We start from the raw sequence: 20760 nt of genomic DNA, 5'->3' as shown, positions 1-20760 counted from the left end.
ACTCCAGTATCCCTGCCAAGAAAACTCCATGGACAAAGACAACAGGCATATAAAAGTTATGACGCTGGAAGATGAGCCCCTCAGGTCGGAAGGCGTCCAACATGCTACTGGGGAAGAGCGGAGGGCAAGTACAAGTAGATCCAGAGCTGATGAAGCGGCTGGGCCAAAGCCGAAAGGACGCTCAGTTGCGGATATGCCTGGAAGTGAAAGGAAAGTCCAATGCTGTAAAGAAAAATATTGCATAGGAACCTGGAATGTAAGAACCATGAACATGGGTAAGTTGGAGGTTGTCAAAAATGAGATGGCAAGAATAAATATTGACATCCTGGGTATCAGTGAACTAAAATGGACGGGAATGGGTGAATTCAGTTCGGATGACCATCATATCTACTACTGTGGGCAAGAAACCCGTAAAAGAAATGGAGTGGCCCTCATAGTCAACAAAAGAGTGGCAAAAGCTGTACTGGGATGCAATCTCAAAAATGATAGAATGATCTCGATACGAATCCAAGGCAGACCTTTTAACATCACAGTAATCCAAGTTTATGCACCAACTACTGGTGCTGAAGAAACTGAAATTGACCAATTCTATGAAGACTTACAACACCTTATAGAAGTGACACCAAAGAAGGATGTTCTTCTCATTATAGGGGATTGGAATGCTAAAGTAGGGAGTCAAGAGATAAAAGGAACAACTGGCAAGTTTGGCCTTGGAGATCAAAATGAAGCAGGGCAAAGGCTAATAGAGTTCTGTCAAGAGAACAAGCTGGTCATCACAAACACGCTTTTCCAACAACACAAGAGACGACTCTACACATGGACATCACCAGATGGGCAGCATCGAAATCAGATTGATTATATTCTCTGCAGCCAAAGATGGAGAAGCTCTATACAGTCAGCAAAAACAAGACCTGGAGCTGACTGTGGCTCAGATCATCAGCTTCTTATAGCAAAATTCAAGCTTAAACTGAAGAAAGTAGGAAAAACCACTGGGCCGGTAAGATACAATCTAAGTCAAATCCCTTATGAATACACAGTGGAAGTGAGGAACAGGTTTAAGGATTTAGATTTGGTGGACAGAGTGCCTGAAGAACTATGGATGGAGGCTCGTAACATTATACAGGAGGCAGCAACGAAAACCATCCCAATGAAAAGGAAATGCAAGAAAGCAAAGTGGCTGTCCAATGAGGCCTTACAAATAGCGGGGGAGAGAAGGCAAGCAAAATGCAAGGGAGATCGTGAAACATACAGGAAATTGAATGCAGATTTCCAAAGAATAGCAAGGAGAGACAAGAAGACCTTCTTAAACAAGCAATGCAAAGAAATAGAGGAAAGCAATAGAATGGGAAGAACCAGAGATCTGTTCAAGAAAATTGGAGATATGAAAGGAACATTTCGTACAAAGATTTCCATAATAAAGGACAAAAGTGGAAAGGACCTAACAGAAGCAGAAGACATCAAGAAGAGGTGGCAAGAATACACAGAGGAATTATACCAGAAAGAAACGGATGTCTCATATACCCCAGGTAGTGTGGTTGCTGACCTTGAGCCAGACATCCTGGAGAGTGAAGTCAAATGGGCCTTAGAAAGCACTGCAAATAACAAGGCCAGTGGAAGTGATGGTATTCCAGCTGAACTATTTAAAATTTTAAAAGATGATGCTGTTAAGGTGCTACACTCAATATGCCAGCAAGTTTGGAAAACTCAGCAGTGGCCAGAAGATTGGAGAAGATCAGTCTACATCCCAATCCCAAAGAAGGGCAGTGCCAAAGAATGCTCCAACTATCGCACAATTGCACTAATTTCTCACGCTAGCAAGGTTATGCTTAAAATTCTACAAGGAAGGCTCAAGCAGTATGTGGACCGAGAACTCCCAGAAGTGCAAGCTGGATTTAGAAGAGGCAGAGGAACCAGAGACCAAATTGCAAACATGCGCTGGATTATGGAGAAAGCTAGAGAGTTCCAGAAAGACATTTACTTCTGCTTCATTGACTATGCAAAAGCCTTTGACTGTGTCGACCATGGCAAACTATGGCAAGTTCTTAAAGAAATGGGAGTGCCTGATCACCTCATCTGTCTCCTGAGAAATCTCTATGTGGGACAAGAAGCTACAGTTAGAACTGGATATGGAACAACTGACTGGTTCAAAATTGGGAAAGGAGTACGACAAGGCTGCATTTTGTCTCCCTGCTTATTTAACTTATATGCAGAATTCATCATGCGAAAGGCTGGGCTGGATGAATCCCTAGCCGGAATTAAGATTGCCGGAAGAAATATCAACAACCTCAGATATGCAGATGACACAACCTTGATGGCAGAAAGTGAGGAGGAATTAAAGAACCTTTTATTGAGGGTGAAAGAGGAGAGTGCAAAATATGGTCTGAAGCTCAACATCAAAAAAACGAAGATCATGGCTACTGGTCCCATCACCTCCTGGCAAATAGAAGGGGAAGAAATGGAGGCAGTGAGAGATTGTACTTTCTTGGGCTCCATGATCACTGCAGATGGTGACAGCAGCCACGAAATTAAAAGACGCCTGCTTCTTGGGAGAAGGGCAATGACAGGCCTAGACAGCATCTTGAGAAGTAGAGACATCACCTTGCCAACAAAGGTCCGTATAGTTAAAGCTATGGTTTTCCCAGTAGTGATGTATGGAAGTGAGAGCTGGACCATAAAGAAGGCTGATCGCCGAAGAATTGATGCTTTTGAATTATGGTGCTGGAGGAGACTCTTGAGAGTCCCATGGACTGCAAGAAGATCAAACCTCTCCATTCTGAAGGAAATCAGCCCTGAGTGCTCACTGGAAGGACAGATTGTGAAGCTGAGGCTCCAGTACTTTGGCCACCTCATGAGAAGAGAAGACTCCCTGGAGAAGACCCTGATGTTGGGAAAGATGGAGGGCACAAGGAGAAGGGGGCGACAGAGGACGAGATGGTTGGATAGTGTTTTCGAGGTTACCAGCATGAGTCTGACCAAGCTGCGGGGGGCAGTGGAGGACAGGAGTGCCTGGCGTTCTCTGGTCCATGGGGTCACGAAGAGTCGGACACGACTAAACGACTAAACAACAACAACAACAAGGTATTATCAGGTATCCTGGCAAACTTGAGAGAAGCAACACTCTCAAATTTCTGCTGGAGACTGCCTCCTTCAGTGATGTATGTATGATGTTTTTGGGGGTGGCCTTGGGTTAGAGGTGTGGGCAATTTCAAAAGTCTTTATAGGGGCTTGTGCACCATTGTTCTGGGTCTCTCCTACCTCCTTGTAAGGAGGGGAGGGAACTCTGTTGTGACAGAAAAATAAAGCTCTGCCTTGCTTTCTATGGAACTTGCCTCCATCCATTCGTCTCTAATTGATTATGGACTTAGGGGACTCAGTCCCTTGGGCAGCAAAAGCCAATCCCCCTGTTTTATCTATAACACTGCCTCCTTCCCAAAGCCTAGTTAGTGCTTTCCCAGATTTGGGAAGGAGATCTTAAACCATGTCTGAGAGACTAATGGAGGTTGCAGGTGTAGCTTTGCCTCTACACAAGGTAGGATTTCAGTGGGTTCTCAAAGCACCAGACCTTAGCTGCTGGACTCAGCTGATCAGCTAGCGGCAGGTGTCTGTGATAGGCCCATGGTCCTGTATCAGTTTTTTTTCCACCTGGAAGAGGGAAGGATTAGAAAATGTACTCTTTCCCCCTCTCCTCCATCTCAATATCCCACCTGCCACTCACAGCTAATTCCTCCTGCTGGCACACAGCCTGGATCCCCCCGCAGAGGGATGGCTCTGGTCTAGACAGGGCAACTTGCCATGATCCAGAGATGGACTGATTGAGGGCAAGCAGAGGTCAACTAAAGCTCTTGGCCTCTGCGAGGAAGGGGGCATCAATCTTTCTCCGCCAGCTGCCTTGACAAAAACATCAGAGGTAAGGTCAAGCCACATGGCCACAGCTAAGCTTCCACGAGCTTATTCTGTAATCAAATCAAAGTTCTGTACCAAAGGAACACCAGTATTATTTTAAGCAGCTAGCGCTGAACAGCAATGAAGCATCTGAGCTAGACTCCGGGGTTCAGAGCTTACATCACTGCAGCCATAAACTCTTTAGGACTGGTGACATGACTGATGAGAACTTTTGACAAATTGAAGGGTTTTATTTTTAAAAAGGGACGCGGGTGGCGCTGTGGGTTAAACCTCAGTGCCTAGGACTTGCTGATCGCATGGTCGGCGGTTCAAATCCCCGCGGCGGGGTGAGCTCCCGTCATTTGGTCCCAGCTCCTGCCCACCTAGCAGTTCAAAAGCACCCTTAAGTGCAAGTAGATAAATAGGGACCGCTTTATAGCGGGAAGGTAAACGGCGTTTCCGTGTGTGGCACTGGTACTGGCTCACCAGTGCAGCTTCGTCACGCTGGCCACGTGACCCAGAAGTGTCTTCGGACAGCGCTGGCTCCCGGCCTCTTAAGTGAGATGAGCGCACAACCCTAGAGTCGGTCACAACTGGCCCATATGGGCAGGGGTACCTTTACCTTTACCTATTTTTAAAAAAGAGACCACTTGTAGTGTGGATGCATCCTACTTTAAAGGTAAAGGGAGCCCTGACCATTAGGTCCAGTCGTGACCGACTCTGGGGTTGTGGCACTCATCTCGCTTTATTGGCCGAGGGAGCCGGCGTTTGTCCACAGATAGTTTCCGGGTCATGTGGCCAGCATGACTAAGCTGCTTCTGGTGAACCAGAGCAGCACATGGAAATGCTGTTTACCTTCCCGCTGGAGCGGTACCTATTTATCTACTTGCACTTTGACGTGCTTTCAGACTGTTAGGTTGGCCTTGCCTTCCAGGGTTCAAGAAGTTGTGTCAGCTGGGCAAAATGTGTGTGTGTGTACAACATCAAGCTATATATTTGTTCAACTTGTCTAAAAACTTGTTGTATTTGTTTTACCTTCTTCCTCTGTTGGTTTTACTTGTGTTCCAGAAGATAAAAGTGGGCTACACCTATACAGATGTCTTGGCCTTGGCTCACTGACTTTCCAGCGCAGACATCGAAATTGTTAAAGCCAGTCATCCTTGGCAGCAAGGGAATATACAGAGGGGACAGAGCAAGTGCTGGTCTGCTCTGGGAGTGACCTCTCTGTATACTTGGAAGCAGACTGGGAAGGGTGATGGGGAGGAGCAGGCAGCCAGGAACCTAAGCTGGGAACGAGCCACGTCCCAAAGGCATGAGCTTCTCCATCCTGGCTGTGGCTCAGAGGGCTGAAATGATCTCCTGATACCCAGGACTCCTGTCCCTTTGACCAAACTGTGGGAGGCTGCAGGAGGCAGTGGAAGACAGGAGTGCCTGGCGTGCTCTGGTCCGTGGGGTCACGAAGAGTCGGACACGACTAAACTACAACAGCAACATCAACAATCCTTGGGATGCAAGGTGCTATTAAACCAATACCATGATAAATAAGGAAAAGACTGAGCCAGTCTCAAAGAGACTCAAGAAGCAATATAAAAACTGGTTGTTTATTGCAACAGGTAATAATAAATATAAAGTGCAAAAGACATTTACGATCAATGTCAGTCAAGAAAGAGGTGCTTCTCTTTCTTCCACAAATGTACAAACTGTATATTGCGGGGGAGGGGGCAGAAAGAGGTCACTGGGCACAACCCCCCAGAAAGTTTGCCTGTGCAAGCCTCATTGAAATGAGTGGGAGGTACACAGGACAGCCCAGTGAGTTTACGACAACACCCTGGGGAAGGGAAGGAGGGGTTTATTTGGCTGCAGTGGGTGTTGTCCATTCTCAGTGCATTCAGAAGAAGAGAGCCCCTTCCCCTACACCCCCCCCCCCCGCTCCATACCAGAAGGCAGGATATTTGCCCGTTCTTCTCCAGGGCTGGTTGGGGGGACAGCTGTACAATTGGCAGTGAATTCTCCCCTCTTGATCTGGGGATGCGGAACCCAACTCTCACCCTAATAAAGCTTATCGACTCCCAGTTTCACAGCATATATGAATAACGAGCAACCCGTTACGGATGGAGCTTGGTGATCTATGGCTGACCTGCATAAGGCTGGAGACCAGAGGCAAGCAGCTCATACCACTTGGACAATGGAGATACAGTAGTTCAAGTGTATAATCTTACTTCCTATGCTTAAAATAAAATCTGATCTACAGTTGACTTGAGGATAGTCAGGTGAAGATAGCCAACCAAGCTTCTTTTTAAAAGGACCTCTCACTTACATATTACTCAGTCTTCAAAGCTTCAGTGAAACAGCTTCACTTTTTCTGACAGAAGGCAGAGAGAAGTCTTTAAATGGGGAAGTGTTCAATCAATTCCTGCATAGGGCCAGCTGATCAAGATGTAGAAAAGGAGGGATTCTGGAGTGCCTTAGCCATAGGACTATAAAGTCACCTCCATTCAACCTGAATTCTCAGGCTGAAGGGAGAATTAGGCCAGTTGCAGTTAAGTCTTCTTCAGCTTTTTCAAACCTGGGACTCACCTCAAGTCCAAACAAGCATTGAGGGACATACTTGTTTTGTCCTTTTGGCCAAGCCACAACCCAGCAGTGATTCCCAGTGCACCAGCTGAAGGGATGGCACAATGGTGAACAGACTGTTGGGACACAAGCAAGGCAGACTCAGGTTCCGAAAGGCCAACTCAGCCTATGGAACTTAGAGGGTGTCTAGATGCCAGTCACCCTCTCTGGTTAACCTTTCTCTCAAAAGCTGTTGCGAGGATCAAATGAGAAGAGCCTTTTTCATGCCACCTTAAGCTCCACGAAGGAAGGGTGAGATACACACCGGCAACAGCTATCCAACTATAAGCCTCTCGCTGGCTTGTTCACATTTTATACTTCACTTTGACATCAGCATACCAAATAGGGTACAATGGCTTAACCCAGCCTTTGCTAACTTGGTGTCCTCCAGATCTACAACTCCCACAGTGTCCGAAACATCTAGCGAACACCAGGCTGCTGAAGGCTGGATTAGCACAATATCATTGCATTATGATAATCAGTTCCCACTTCCCCAAGTAGCTTCAACCTCACAAAAAGAAAACCTTCTGATAATCCTGTCAGGGGTCTGCAGCGCAGCTGCATTACCAGTGCTAGGCTATGATGCCACAGCGTTACGCTGCAGACAGCAATGATCAATAAGCACTGGCTTTGGACTGTAGCAGAGAAGGTGAGAATGCATCACCTGAAGAGATCTGGCCTTAAAGCTCTTCCCCAACAAAGGGACAGGACAGCTTCCCAACACACAGTTGGAGCCACCATCTTTTCTTCACTCCTGATGCACTCTTGTTTTGCTTTTGTAGTCATGAGATTGAAGTCAGGATTTAGTGCAATAGAAAACAAATGAACAAAAACCACAACATTGTCCTTTGCTGCAGCACCCGCTTGGAGATGTAAACAGAAACACACATTATCAGTCTTTTTGTCCGCAGAGAGGAAGGTTGCCCCGCCCTCCCAGCTGGGTCTGTGGGGCGGCTGGGCTAATGACACAGCACCTCCGTCTCGAACTGCAAGAGCTGCCCCATGAAGCCAAAGTTGGGAGAGATCACCCCACGGCGCTGCTTGACAAAGTCGAAGGCCTCTTCCAGCCGCACCCGGCGGCTCTGGATCAAGTAGGCAAGGCAAATGGTGGCCGAACGGGAGATGCCAGCTTGGCAGTGCACCAGCACACGCCCACTGCTGTTCTTCACCGAATCTGCAGGAGGAGCAAGCAAGAACAGCCACATAAGAGACAGCCCTAGAGCCAGAAGCAGACATATCCAAGGAGCAAGTGCATTTATGGGGCAAGGGGGCCATTTTTGTTGCCTGCATGGTAGGAGGCAGGATGGTAGAGAATCTGCTCTGCATGCAGAAGGTCCCACGTTCAATCCCTGGCATCTCCAGGGAGGCCTGCAGCCACTGCCAGCCAGTGTAAACAATATAGATCTAGATGGACCAATATGAGGCAGCTTGCTGTTTTCCTAATCCATAAGACGGGGAATCTTCTACCAAGTAACTTCTCAAAAGAAGGGTGGGGGGGTGCATCTGTGTGTTTGCTTGGCATTCTGCGTGGTACAGCTTTGGAGGTCAACCCCCAACCGTCTACAAAACCGTCTTGTCACTCACAACATTAAGCAAAATAGAGGTTCAAAGCATATCAGTGTGCCATGGGAATAGCAAATCTCTCAAAATCTCTTCCACTATCACAAGGGATAACTTAATCCACTGGAATATGAGGCAGGTATGGATAACAGTTTCTCTACCACACATCTGCCCCCATTTGTGGCAAAATCCTCCCCACAAAGTGGCAAGATGGTGCAGACAACCAAGCCCACGATTAGGGAACGAGAGTTCTTTGTGCAGAAAAGGTTTGCCTGACTGGCCACCTGCACTTACCAATGAAGTCAATGGCTTCCTGGAACCACACACTGATCTCAGCCATGTGGTTGTCTTCCACTGGGATGCTCTTGTACAGGAACTGGCCTTCAAAGTAGTTGGGGCAGCTGGAGGAGACGTTGAGCACAGCAGTGATTCCAAGGGACTCCAGAACCTCCCGGTTGGAGGAGTGGTAGCAGCTGCCCAGGTAGAGGAATGGCAGAATCTCCACTGGGCCCCCCTGAGGAAGAGAAAGAACAAGGAGAGTGCACCCATCAGCCTTTGTGCCAAAATAGGATTGATGCTGAATATTGTAGGGATGAACCAAGTAGTGTTACTACTATGCTATCAAGGTTTATTAGTAGATTAATAAACTAAGCTGATAATGCCAAGGTTGCAGGTTCAATCCCTGTATGGCATAGCTGCATATTCATGCACTGCAGGGGGTTGGACTAGATGACCCTCAGGGTCCCTTCCAACCCCACATTTCTATGATTCTATCATTTAGTTGGTTAATGGGCAAGAGCTTTGAGCTGAAGAGACTTCTGCTTTTTAAAAAAAGGTTATTTGAGACTTGTATGTTACTGCAAAGGGGAGGAAAGAAAAAAACATTAGAGATAACTCTTCCTTCTAACAAAACTTTTGCTGATTAAACTATAAACTCTTGGACTTCCTTGGATATCTTCACAACCATCTATATTGAGGTTTTGGTAATATGCAGTCGTAAAAAAGAATAACTGATTTATCTGGTACTAGGCAGACCATAGGCACCAACTAGGGGGGCCGGGGGGCACGACTGACATTAGCACATCACACAACATGCTGGTGTTACTTGCGTACGTCACATGGTACTGGCCCCCTCAATTGCGGGGGCAAGGCAGCGCGCTTGAGACAGACAATGCATCAGGTGAAATCCTTAAAGTAGGTGATAGCCTTGGTGGTTACCAGCTCCAAGCCTCAGGGAGAGGGTGGACAAGAACACCTGAATAAATATACCTTTATGCAGTCTCAATTGTATTTTGTCATGTGAGCAGTAATTTTACTAAGATTACTCACATAGCAAAGTCTAGACAGTGCAATTAAATGGCCCAGAATATTAATTTTAAAAAATATCTGCTTAGCGTAATATGTGGGGGAGGGGGGAATTGGTATTTCGGCTTCTTAGCTGCTTTGGTCTCCAGATTCACATGAACTTACCTGGTCATACAATGGAGTAATTGCTTCTGTGCTGTTGTCTTCAGGGCTTTGGAGAGCAGGAGATGGAGATGGAGGCGATGTAGAAGGTGTTGGCGATGTGAAGCACAGTTCTGGAAAACTGGCTTGGAAATTCTCAAAGCCACCTAAACATCAGACGAATGAAGAGTTTTTAGTGTGTATCTCAATTGAGGATGAATGTTATACAGATGCAACCGCTAAGGACATATTGAATTAGAATAGTTCATAGTGACCACACATTTCATTCAGATCTATTCATAGTGCCTTTAAAATACACTTTCATTAAAAAGTACCTGCAGTTACACCACTATTGTGGCCACAAACTTTAACCTGTGTTTGTGATATCTTGTATGATTGATTATTTTATGCATGGATGGGCCCTGATTTTAGTGTGGCCATGCTGTCAGTAACAAATGTATTTATTTGGTATCTGGTGTTGTTGTTTTTTGGTGTTCATGCAGCCTAATGAAGCTGCTACATTATGTGACAGTGCAAGAGTGATATGGCTCTGCATGCAATATCAAAAGCAGACATGGTTACAATACTGAAGGTGCTAATCAGATTAGCGAATGACCTGTTCACTTTAGCGCCAGGGCAGCCATTGCGGAAGGGATTTGTATATCCACTGCTTTAATTCCAATTTAGTTACCACTATAGCAGTCAGACTTAGCTGCAAGTAACCTTGGGAACAGCTGGGGTGAGTCTGCTTGGGATACAGCAATTCTATTCCAGGGCTATCCTGGCTTTATGTTAATGCCTCCTAATTAAACTAAAAAAATAAAATCCCCCCTAAAACTGAATTTTCTTCAGTTCTCCCAATTAAAGATGCAGTTGGACTCAAAGGTTTTGGGGAAAAGGTGAGGAACTCAACTAAGTGTAGACTTGCCTTGGCAAGTTAAAACCTCTGAAAAGATTGCTGTAATACATCAAGGCTTTTTATTTTTTCCTATCAAGTCAAAGCGGATTGTTTCAACTTGAAGCAACTCCTTTCCACCCCAAAATAATTATAATTATTAATGTTATGCCACCCACCATCCCAAAATAGCACAGGATAAAAGTTTAATAAATGTAAATAGATTGCCTCTTGACTAAGATCTACTTAGAGCAGGCCTCCTTAAATTAATAGGCTTAAGATAGTAGTAATGTCCATTAATTCCAATGGGTCTACTCCGAGTAGGCCTAGCATTTGATGTAACCTATCATGTATGTCCATGTAGAGTGGGCAAATGGAGAGGCTGTGACTGGGGATCTGAACCCTTCCGGGGCCCCCATCTATCTACAGGCCTCCCCTCCCTTTCCTGGCCCCCCTGGCGGCGGCGCTCACCTTGCAGCAGGTAGATGTGCGAGGTGCCGGCCCGCTCCTCCCGCAGCAGCGCGTTGAGCAGGAGGCGGGCCAGGCTGTCGGGGCGCAGCGCGGCCGGCGAGCGGCTGGCCTCGTCCAGCACCACCAGGTGGCTGAGCTCGCCCTTGCGCAGCCGGCCCAGCAGCGCCCGGTCGGGGAGCAGCCAGTCCAGGCTGACGGCGCTCCGGCCGCGGGAGCGGCGCCGCAGCAGCCCGTTCCAGTGCACGGGCCGCGAGTCCAGCAGGTGCGCCTGGCAGAAGGCCAGGAAGGGCCGGCAGTCCAGCGCCAGCGTGCGCGCGCCCTCCCGGGGGTCCCGCAGCAGCGCCGCCAGCCCGGAGCTCGCCAGGGGCAGCACCTCCTCGATCACCATCCTCGCACCGGCCGAGATCCAGAGAGAGGGCAAACAAGTCAGAAAGGTGGAAGACGGAGGCCAGCTTTTGCGCACCAGTCCCGGCGATGCCTCTCCTCCTTTGGTCCCAGTCTGCAGCCCAGTTCCGCGCCGGAGCTTAAGTACCGCGCCGCTCGCGGGCGGCGCTCCTCCCCGGGCTGCCATATATGGAAGTGTGCGTCACCGAGGAACTCCCAGGCCGGGCCCTTCCCCCTCACGTGGAGGGAGAGGAGCCGCGGCGCTGGATCCGGAGGCAGCCAGACGGAATGAGATTATCCGCCTTGGCCCATATTGGGGAGGAACTCTTTCCTTTTCGTGCCAATCTCTTCCGTCACCAAACCTCAAAGCAGCCGCAGATGGAAGTTAGAGACTCGCCTGCTAAGAGGATCAGCCTGGCCCCTGAGAACGGGAATATGCGCCTAATATTTCCCTTAAAACTCTAAAGGACTACATGTATGTGTGAATGGGCCACTGTAGGCATCATACACTACAGAAACATTTTGCATATTTCCTTCCTTCAGCTCAAAGGGTTCTTTTCGGTGAACTGCATTTAGCAGCCAATAATCATGGAATCAATTAACTATGGACTTGGAAGAGACCCGAGCGTCCTCTGTTCCAAGCCCTTGCAACGCAGCAATCACAGCTAAGAAACCCCTGACAGATGACCACCCCCACCGCTGTTAAAAACCTCCAATGAAGGGCAGTCCACAGTTCCAGTGGAAGGGCAGTTCCTAAGGCAGTTCCTTCCACTGTCAAACATTCTTCATACAGTATTTAGTTGGAATTTCCTTTTTTTGCAATTTGAATCAATTGGTTTGGGCCCTCCCCTTCAGAGCAGCAGAAAGCAAATTTGCTCCGTCTTCAATGGGACAACCCTTCAGATATTTGGATAGTTAAGTGTTTTTATTTATTTACTTGATTCTCAACTGTTGTCAAGAAACCTGATAAATTCTTGTCTCTTTTTTTCTTTTGGTGTGTTGGGCCTAGTTGATTACACAAAAGGAGTGTGTGTGTGTGTGTGTGTGTGTGAGAGAGAGAGAGAGAGAGAGAGGGAGGGAGATGTCCATCAATTGTATTTCCATCCTGTGCCCCCACCATATCACAATCATCTAAACATTATGTTTGGGAATTATTTCCCCTTCCTCACCTACGCCAGTTGTCTGCTTTGTCATAACAAATTAGCACATACAGTGGTACCTCGGGTTACAGGCGCTTCAGGTTACAGACTCCGCTAACCCAGAAATAGTACCTCGGGTTAAGAACTTTGCTTCAGGATGAGAACAGAAATCGCGCGGTGGCGGCGCGGCAGCAGCGGGAGGCCCCATTAGCTAAAGTGGTACCTCAGGTTAAGAACGGTTTCAGGTTAAGAACGGACCTCCGGAACGAATTAAGTTCTTAACCCGAGGTACCACTGTACAGGCTCCATGGGAAGCAAGAATTCTGCAAAAAGGATCATCCTCACCTCCTGCCAGCAGGTAGTGCTGCAGTCATTAAGCGATTCAGTCATCCAAGGATATGCTTCTCAAGAGATTAAGACACAGCAGTGTTGCAAAATAATCTAGGATGTTCTCTCCTGATATGCATTACCTGATTTGTGTTCCCCAACTTGCAGCCCTCCTGAACTCCTGTTCAATGAAGCTGTGCCACCTGAACATACACAACAGCTGTGTCCCAAATGTACACACCTCAGCTTAACTGCAAAGTGAATGTGTCTTCTTATGTTTTGTTATTTCAGATAAAAGCTGGTCTGAGGTGAAATGCATCCAACAGCAGTATTCCATAAGAAACTACAGGACAGACACGGATTGTGGCAAATGTTATGTGTACTCCGCTTCAAACACCAGTGGGGGAGCACACTGGAGCCAGAGTAAACAGTAATGTGTATACAGCCTAGGACTGCAGCTCTGGGCACAATTAACTTGGGTGTAAGTCCCAGTTAACTCAATGGTGCCCTGAGTAGACAAGTGCAAGATTCCACTGTAAATTGCTGTATTGAAGCCTATTCCGAATCTGCTGGGAGGTGGGGCTCAGTCAACAAGGGACAGAATAGAAGGGAGGAATATGAGCAGACTCAGGTCCTGAGGGTGAGTTTCAGCTGAGAATAAGAACTAAAAGCTTAAGCTAAAGACTAAATGAACAAATGTGAATTCCATCATCCCGGAGAAGAGAAGGAGGTGAAACTGGTAGCTACAGTGTGGAGTTCTTAACTCCTGTATACCGGAAACTGAAGGCAATAAACAACATGCTTTATTGGTTTTGATGAGGGTTATAAATATCGTACGTATTGAGTACCATTTAATAAGCAGCCTCTGACTTTTATAGGGAATTCCACAGTAACATTTAGGATATTGGAAACACACCTTGGAACTGCAGAATGGAGACTCCTTGTTCATATTTCTTAATCAATTAGGATATAGAGCAAAATTGGATCCTGAACTGGAATATTTTGAGATCCGTGTTTTTAGATCAGGTGCTGATGCTGCTTTTTATATTGCTTCTTAAATGTCTGCCTGGTCTGCGCAATAGGGACTAAGCAAGGACAATAAAATGCATTTCGAGGAATCACACAAGGTCATGTGAATGTATGCTCAGCTGATTTCCATGAGAAGCTGGTGATGCACTGAATGAACACTCAGGCAGGCCTACACAGTGGCCTTTGAGGAAGAGCATGAGCCTAGGGAAGGGCAAATGCGCACAACTCAAAACAAGCTGTGAGGCTAAATTCAAATCACATTTCAACTGACCACCCTAGAGCCAAATATAAAGCCATACAGTGGTACCTTTGGTTGTGAACAGGATCCGTTCCGGAGCCCAGTTCGCAACCTGAGCAGAACGCAACCTGCGTCTGCGGGTCACAATACACCGCTTCTGCACATGCGTGTGACATTATTTTGAGCATCTGCGCATGCGCAAGCGGCAAAACCTGGAAGTAACCCGTTCCGTTACTTCTGGGTCACCGCGGGACACAACCTGAAAAGATTTAACCCGAAGCGTCTTTAACCTGAGTTATGACTATCTGTTTCCCAGTGGCCATTCAGAGTCAAACAATATGTAATGTGGTATTTTTACTTTTACTTTTTCTTTTTGTAACCTTTAAAATTTTAATAAATATTATTTAAAAAAATATATAGTTAGGACTGTCCCGACCGTTATCCAAGGCAAGAGCCCCATGGCTTTTCTTCCCTGGTTGGCCCCCTCTGCTGTCCCCTGTCCTGGCCACCCTAAACCAGCTGTCAGTGGCTGCTATAGATGGGGTGGGAGGTGCTATTCCATCAGAGATGGAAGGAAGATGCAGTTACCAGTTCAGTTGACTTTTGTACATGGGAAGTTGTCATCTTGTCCTTTGCTTCAAGGGGTGAAATGTCTTATAGTTTGCCCTTGAAAAAAACAAAAGCTGTCACATGTTGGAGTTAGGAAATCGAGCAGGATAAGGACCATGGCCTGGGGAGGGCAAGCTTAAACGTTTGTCTCTATCACAGTCCCTCTGCTCAGGACCAGCTATTCACTATGTGAAGAAAAGGTCTCTTGATGCCTATTTCTTAAAAAACAGAAAACAAAACCTACCATACAAGGGGAAATGGTGTGTCAAAATGCCACTTCTAATCTGACCCTGAGTCATTTCAGTCCGGGCAAGGGATGGAAGAATCTCTCAATTTTGGTCCTCTCAGTTTTTAATTGCTCCAGTCCTAAATTCAGTTCTTCACATTTTGTAATTAAAAAAAAGAATCATGAAAACTCATGAGCATTCTTCTAATACCAAATTCTTCTAATAAACATGTTTTATGTACAGTTTTAACTTATGTACACATTTTTTTGCAAGCAACTTCCCCTAACGTAATGCATTTTTGTGTGCTATTTTCACCAATACATTCATTTTTATGCGCACTTTCCCCATCTTTACACTGAATTGGAGCAAAGGTCATTTGGGTTTTCCGAGGATTGCTGTTTGTTCCAATTCAGCTGTAAAGAGTGTGTTTTCTAGGGGAAAGCTGCAGAGCAAATACAAAATGGCTCAGACCCATGCCTAGAAAGCATGGAACAAGTGAAAAATTGCTCAGACCTGTGCTTCCTGCACTGCAGAGGGTTGGACTAGATGATTCTCAGGGACCCTTCCAACTCTATAATTCTATGGTTCTAGGCATGGGACAAGCGGAAGTGTTGCCAAGCTCATTGTTTGGTTGGCAAACTGCATTGCAAAATTTAGGTAAGTGCAAATTTTGGGCAATAGCTGTATTTTGGTTCCCATATTCTTTCAGAAACTGCACATCGGATCAATTTGGCTTAAATGAAACATGAATGGAATTTTGTTCTTTCCTGGCCCCCTGCACCAGGCCTTCTCCAGTTGTTCCAGTATACCTGAAGGAACGTCTCCACCCCCATCGTTCTGCCCGGACACTGAGGTCCAGCTCTGAGGGCCTTCTGGCGGTTCCCTCACTGCGAGAAGCGAAGTTACAGGGAACCAGGCAGAGGACCTTCTCAATAGTGGCACCTGCCCTGTGGAATGCTCTCCTACCAGATGTCAAAGAGAACAACTGCCAGACTTTTAGAAGACATCTGAAGGCAGCCCTCTTTAGGGAAGCTTTTAATGTTTGATGCATTACGGTATTTTAATATTTTGTTGGAAGCTGCCCAGAGTGGCTGGGGAAGCCCAGCCAGATGGGCGGGGTATAAATTATTATTATTATTATTATTATTATTATTATTATTATTATTATTATTATTATATTCCAGCTACCTGGGCCTTTTCCAGTTGCACAAGACAACTGAAGACATTGCTTGGAGCATCAATATTTTTCTGGGTGCCAATGAGAAAGCATGTGATCCACATGGCACAATCCAATGCTCTCAGAAACTTTGGAAGGACTAATAATCCCCCCCCCCCGGAGCTGACCAAGCAAATTCCATCCAGTCCAGCCGCCACTCTCTTAACAATGGCCAACTAGATTCATTTATTCATTATTAATTTACATTTATATCCTGCCTTTCTTCCATCACAAAAGTGTACATGTGGCTCCCAGGCCCAGACCTGCTTAGTTATGTTAAGAGTCTAAGAAGCGCCTCCTGGATCAGGCCACTGGCTCCTCTAGTCCAGCACCCTGTTCTCACAGTGGCCAACCAGATGCCTGTGGAAAACCAGCAAGCAGAACATGAGCATAAGAATTCTCTGCCCTCCTGTGTTTTCTGGACAAATGGCATCCAGAAAAATTTCTGCTTTGGACAGTGGAGGCAGAGCAGAGCCTTCATGGCTAGTAGCTGTCAATAGTCCTCTCCCATGAATTTGTCCAATAGTCTTTTAGAGTTAGTAAAGGTAAAGGGACCCCTGACCATTAGGTCCAGTCGTGGCCGACTCGGGTTGCGGCGCTCATCTCGCTTTATTGGCCGAGGGGTGTACAGCTTCTGGGTCATGTGGCCAGCATGACTAAACCGCTTCTGGCGAACCAGAGCAGCGCACGGAAACACCGTTTACCTTCCCGCTGGAGTGATGCCTATTTATCTACTTGCAGTTTGACATGCTTTTGAACTGCTAGGTTGGCAGGAGCAGGGACCGAGCAACGGGAGCTCACCCCGTCATTGCGGAGATTCGAACCGCCGACCTTCTGATTGGCAAGTCCTAGGCTCTGTGGTTTAGACCACAGCACCACCCGTCCCTTCTTTTAAAGTTATGTTCCCTCTAAAGCCAGCTCCATGACATTCATAAGAGGAGCAGGAATGAGGTGGGGTTGCGGGGGGGGGGGGGTGTTGTTCTTGGATAGGATTGGAAAATATCAGGGGCTGTCTCTGTTCCTATTTGCTTGCTTGTTTACTTATGGTTTAAAACATTTGTGCTCCACCTTTTTTTAACACTTCAACCATGAAAAACAATCCTACTGCCCCCAAAAGCAGAGAGAAGAGATAAAGGGCAGAGAGCAGCAGCTCAAATGCAAAACTCCAGTGATGACGTTTCATCGCCCCCACCGCCAAGTTAAAATACATCTCTGGTACCACCTGTGCTTGTGGGTTTCCTTCCTGTCCCCTCCTTCTTTCACAGCCGCAGTGACTCTCTTGCAGTTCCACCCAGTTCCAGCCTCTGCAGCTTTCAGATTAATCTTACCCACCTGCTTCCTGCTAGCAACACTTCCACTGCCAATTTTAATTCTTCTGCCATTTATAGTTCTCCCCACCCCCCTTGGTTTCCATTAACTACATGTCAACCTTTGCCAACCTGGTGGCCTTTTTTCTTTTCTTTCTTTTCTTTTGCACAAAGTGTATGTCCCCGTGTTACAAGAGAAGCTCACCAACTTTTTCTGGAAGCAAAGTGTTGTTTAAAGTGCAAAAGGTTCCAAAATGTGGGATTCCAAACTCCACTCTACCTCTGAGCTGAATTGGAATAATTTATCGTTGTCATTAATTTGGATTTCCTCATGCCCAGCACAGTCAGCCTGATTGAGCATTATGAAAGTTCCATCGTCTTATGTAAGCTAGATCCCTTCAAGCTGAGAAAGAGAGTGTAAAATCATAGAGTTGTGGAGTTGGAAGGGACCCGAAGGGTTGTTTAGTCCAACCCCCTGCAATGCCATATCAACTTCTATAGCATCCATGATAGATGGCCATTCAACCTCTCCTTAAATACCTCCAATGAAGGAGAATCCACAACCTCCTGCATAGCTTAACAAATCCAAAAACCATAAATTGAACACGGTTGTTTAGCAAGTGTCAGGCTTCAGGGAATTGGCTTCCTCCCCCCCCCCATGGCAGTAGATAAGCAGGACAAAGGAAAAGGAGTCTTCTTACCAGTTAGAAACTTTAATAATCACAGTGATAGAACAAAGAATGGCGGTACTCCCAGTTAAGGATCACACCCACTTCCATCCCTATGAAGCTACGTCACTCCTAGGTCTTGTAATCTGAGCTTGTACCCACTGCGCTTTCTGTTCTAACACTTTCTGAGCTCTCCTTTCTTTGGAGAAGGGGGCTGAATGCTGTCCAGAGGCGGTGAATCTGTTAACCCTCTCTCTCCCAGTGTCTCTTCTCTTAGTTGTTCCCCGTCCAGTATTTCCCAGCTTCTGCCTTCTGAACTATGTCCCTCTGCAAACCACTGTTCCAAATCTATACTGTCTTCCTGCTCCTGGGAAGATTCAGGATCCGGAGCAGAGGGAGGGGGAAGCTCCCACCGTTCCTCCTCAGTGCAGCCCCCCTCAGCACGGTCCCTGACATCAAGAAAAGACAAAAACTTCCAACGTTTTTAATAACTTGGTTAATCAGCCAGGACCAAGGGCTCATCCACACTTAAGTTTGTCCTGTGGTTTCTAGTCATGGATCTGAGAGGTTTTTCTGTCCTGCTGTTCGGCCGCTTCCCCCAGGAAAACCTAATGTTCACTGCGGAATTTGAACAAACATCAATCCGCAGAAATCCGAATGCATGTTTTCCTGGGGAAAGTGGCAGCACACAAAAGAAAAACCTCTCAGACCAGTGACTAGAAATCACGGTACAAAGAGAAGTGTGGATGAGCCCCAAGAGTCCTCAGCTCCATTGAGTTGATCTTTGGAGGGAGGACCATGTTGGAGGATACGTGTTTGGAAAATAAGTGGCTATTTTAGTTCTGCCTCTGCTAAGGGTGGGTGAATCTGCCAAATTAAGCTTCTCTCACTCTCATGTTTCCACCCTTAAGTTTCCACATGCATTTGCAAATTTTCCTCATTAAAATTTGTCTGCATTTCAATGCACGCTTTTCCTCCTAATATACACACTTTGGTATGCACCTTTGCCTTATGTATATGTTTGCAAGCAATGCTCCCTAGAATAATGCGGATTTGTATGTTATTTTTATGCACATTTCCCCTTCATATACACATTTTTGTACATAGTTTTTGGTTGGACGACTGCACTGTAAAATCCTGAGACCTCTGCATTGCACAGGTTTCCATCTTGTTCCTCTTTCCCTGCCTCCTCTGGGCCCCAGGGCCTCATCTGCACAGAGAGAGGCCTGCCATGGCTTCCTGTATTGTGGTGGCAGTGTTCTATTTATCTTCTTCTTGTTGTTGTTGTCTCTTTCCTCCACTGTGCATCATTTCCCCAGAAACAGAAGGCAGCCTACCCTGTGATGAGCAAAGGAGCCAAATGTTGCTTTAATGGGCCTCTCACTAGCCTGGAAGGGCCAACTCGGAGAGCTGACTCGTGCTGAGTTCCACGTGAGAGGTGCTTTCCTCCAGGGAGGCTGGCTTAAGCCCACAAACTAATAGGCACTTGTGGCAAGAATGGTGCCAGGCAGACGGCTTTGTTTCCCTTTTGCATCTGCCTTCCCAGGATGCTGCCATGTTGTTCCCTAGCCAAAAAGCAAAGCATTCCAAGTCAATTAAGTCGGGGGCAACTCCCTGACCTGGGTGGTGCTGGCTTCTCTTGAGGTGTGTTTACTTCACTGCATGCCACTCTGGTTAGGGAATACTAGGGAAGGGGGAATGCGTAGCCACAGGGCACTGAATGGGTTAAGAATGCGCAAGGAGCCTTTTTATGTCCTGAGCATGCATCGAAAAAACACCTCTGTAGATTATTGTCTAAGGACTGGATAAGTTCATGGATCATGGGGTGGTTATCCAGGAGAATTAAAGCATGTAGAAGCATTGCACCTCTGAAAACCAGAGGGGTGGACAGCCCCTGTTATCCCTGGCCATTGGCCATGCTGGCTGGGGAGGTAGGTGTTGCAGTCAGACAACATCTGGAGGACTCCTGGTGGGGGAAGGCTGATGGAGGGACAAACAACAGGAGAGGGCGATTGTGCTCATGCCGTGCTTATAGCAGTTGCTGTCAAGTCAAGTCATTTTATTACAGTCAATAACCAGTATCAAAAAAAAAAAAAAAACCATTACAAAATTTAAAAGCTCAAGGCAAAGTAAAATAATATAAAATCACATATGAAATAATATAAAACCATGTATACATGAAAGAGCAGTTCTGGCTGGTATGCCAGTTACTAGAAACGGCAAGTGGGAGAGAGGGTTCTTGTGCTTGGGCGCTGCTTGCTGGTTTCCCACAGGCATCTATCTGGTTGGCCCCTGCAGGAACATGATGCTGGAATTAATGGGCCTTTGGCCTCATCCAACAGGCTTTTCTGACGTGCTTATGCTCTGGGGTTTCCTGGCTGGCTGTCCTCTGTTGGAAACAGACCGCCCAACTAGATGGACTGGGGCGGCCATGTGTCTGCTTCCCCACTGTTGGAGCAATATAATTTAGCAAGACTCCACATATAATTATAATTTAGCAAGAACCACATATGTCAAATGACAGGGGGGGGGCAGATGGAGGACAACCGCACCTTGCCCCCTTTCGTTTCATCCCCCTTGAATCCCTGGTCCTGGGGGTGAAGAGAAGCTTGGTGTTGGATGTTTGTGCCAGGAGTAGTACGGCAAGTTACCTGCTGGGGATCTGAGAAGAGATGTCTTAGTGGTGATGCGCTCAGCCAAGTTCCTAAATGTGTCCTGTTGGTGCAAAGTTGGTGCGTATGGGGGGTGT

At 46.7% G+C, this 20760-nt stretch overlaps 1 protein-coding gene across 1 annotated transcript; it reads right to left on the bottom strand.

The window, feature by feature from the left end:
• Positions 1–5464: 5464 nt before the first annotated feature.
• On the bottom strand, positions 5465–11265 carry DUSP2 (dual specificity phosphatase 2). The gene is made up of 4 exons (XM_079987999.1): positions 10868–11265; positions 9526–9668; positions 8350–8569; positions 5465–7669 (listed from the first exon to the last, which is right to left on the bottom strand). The coding sequence occupies exons 1-4, from the start codon at positions 11253–11255 to the stop codon at positions 7455–7457; spliced, it is 966 nt and encodes a 321-aa protein (XP_079844125.1). The 5' UTR covers positions 11256–11265; the 3' UTR covers positions 5465–7454.
• Positions 11266–20760: the final 9495 nt, after the last annotated feature.

The sequence above is a fragment of the Podarcis cretensis genome, assembly GCF_951804945.1.
Source record: "Podarcis cretensis genome assembly, chromosome: 8".
In the NCBI taxonomy this organism is placed as follows: Eukaryota; Metazoa; Chordata; class Lepidosauria; order Squamata; family Lacertidae; genus Podarcis; species Podarcis cretensis.
The sequence above is the reverse complement of the archived record's forward strand: the minus strand, read 5'-3'. Positions and strand labels throughout refer to the sequence as shown.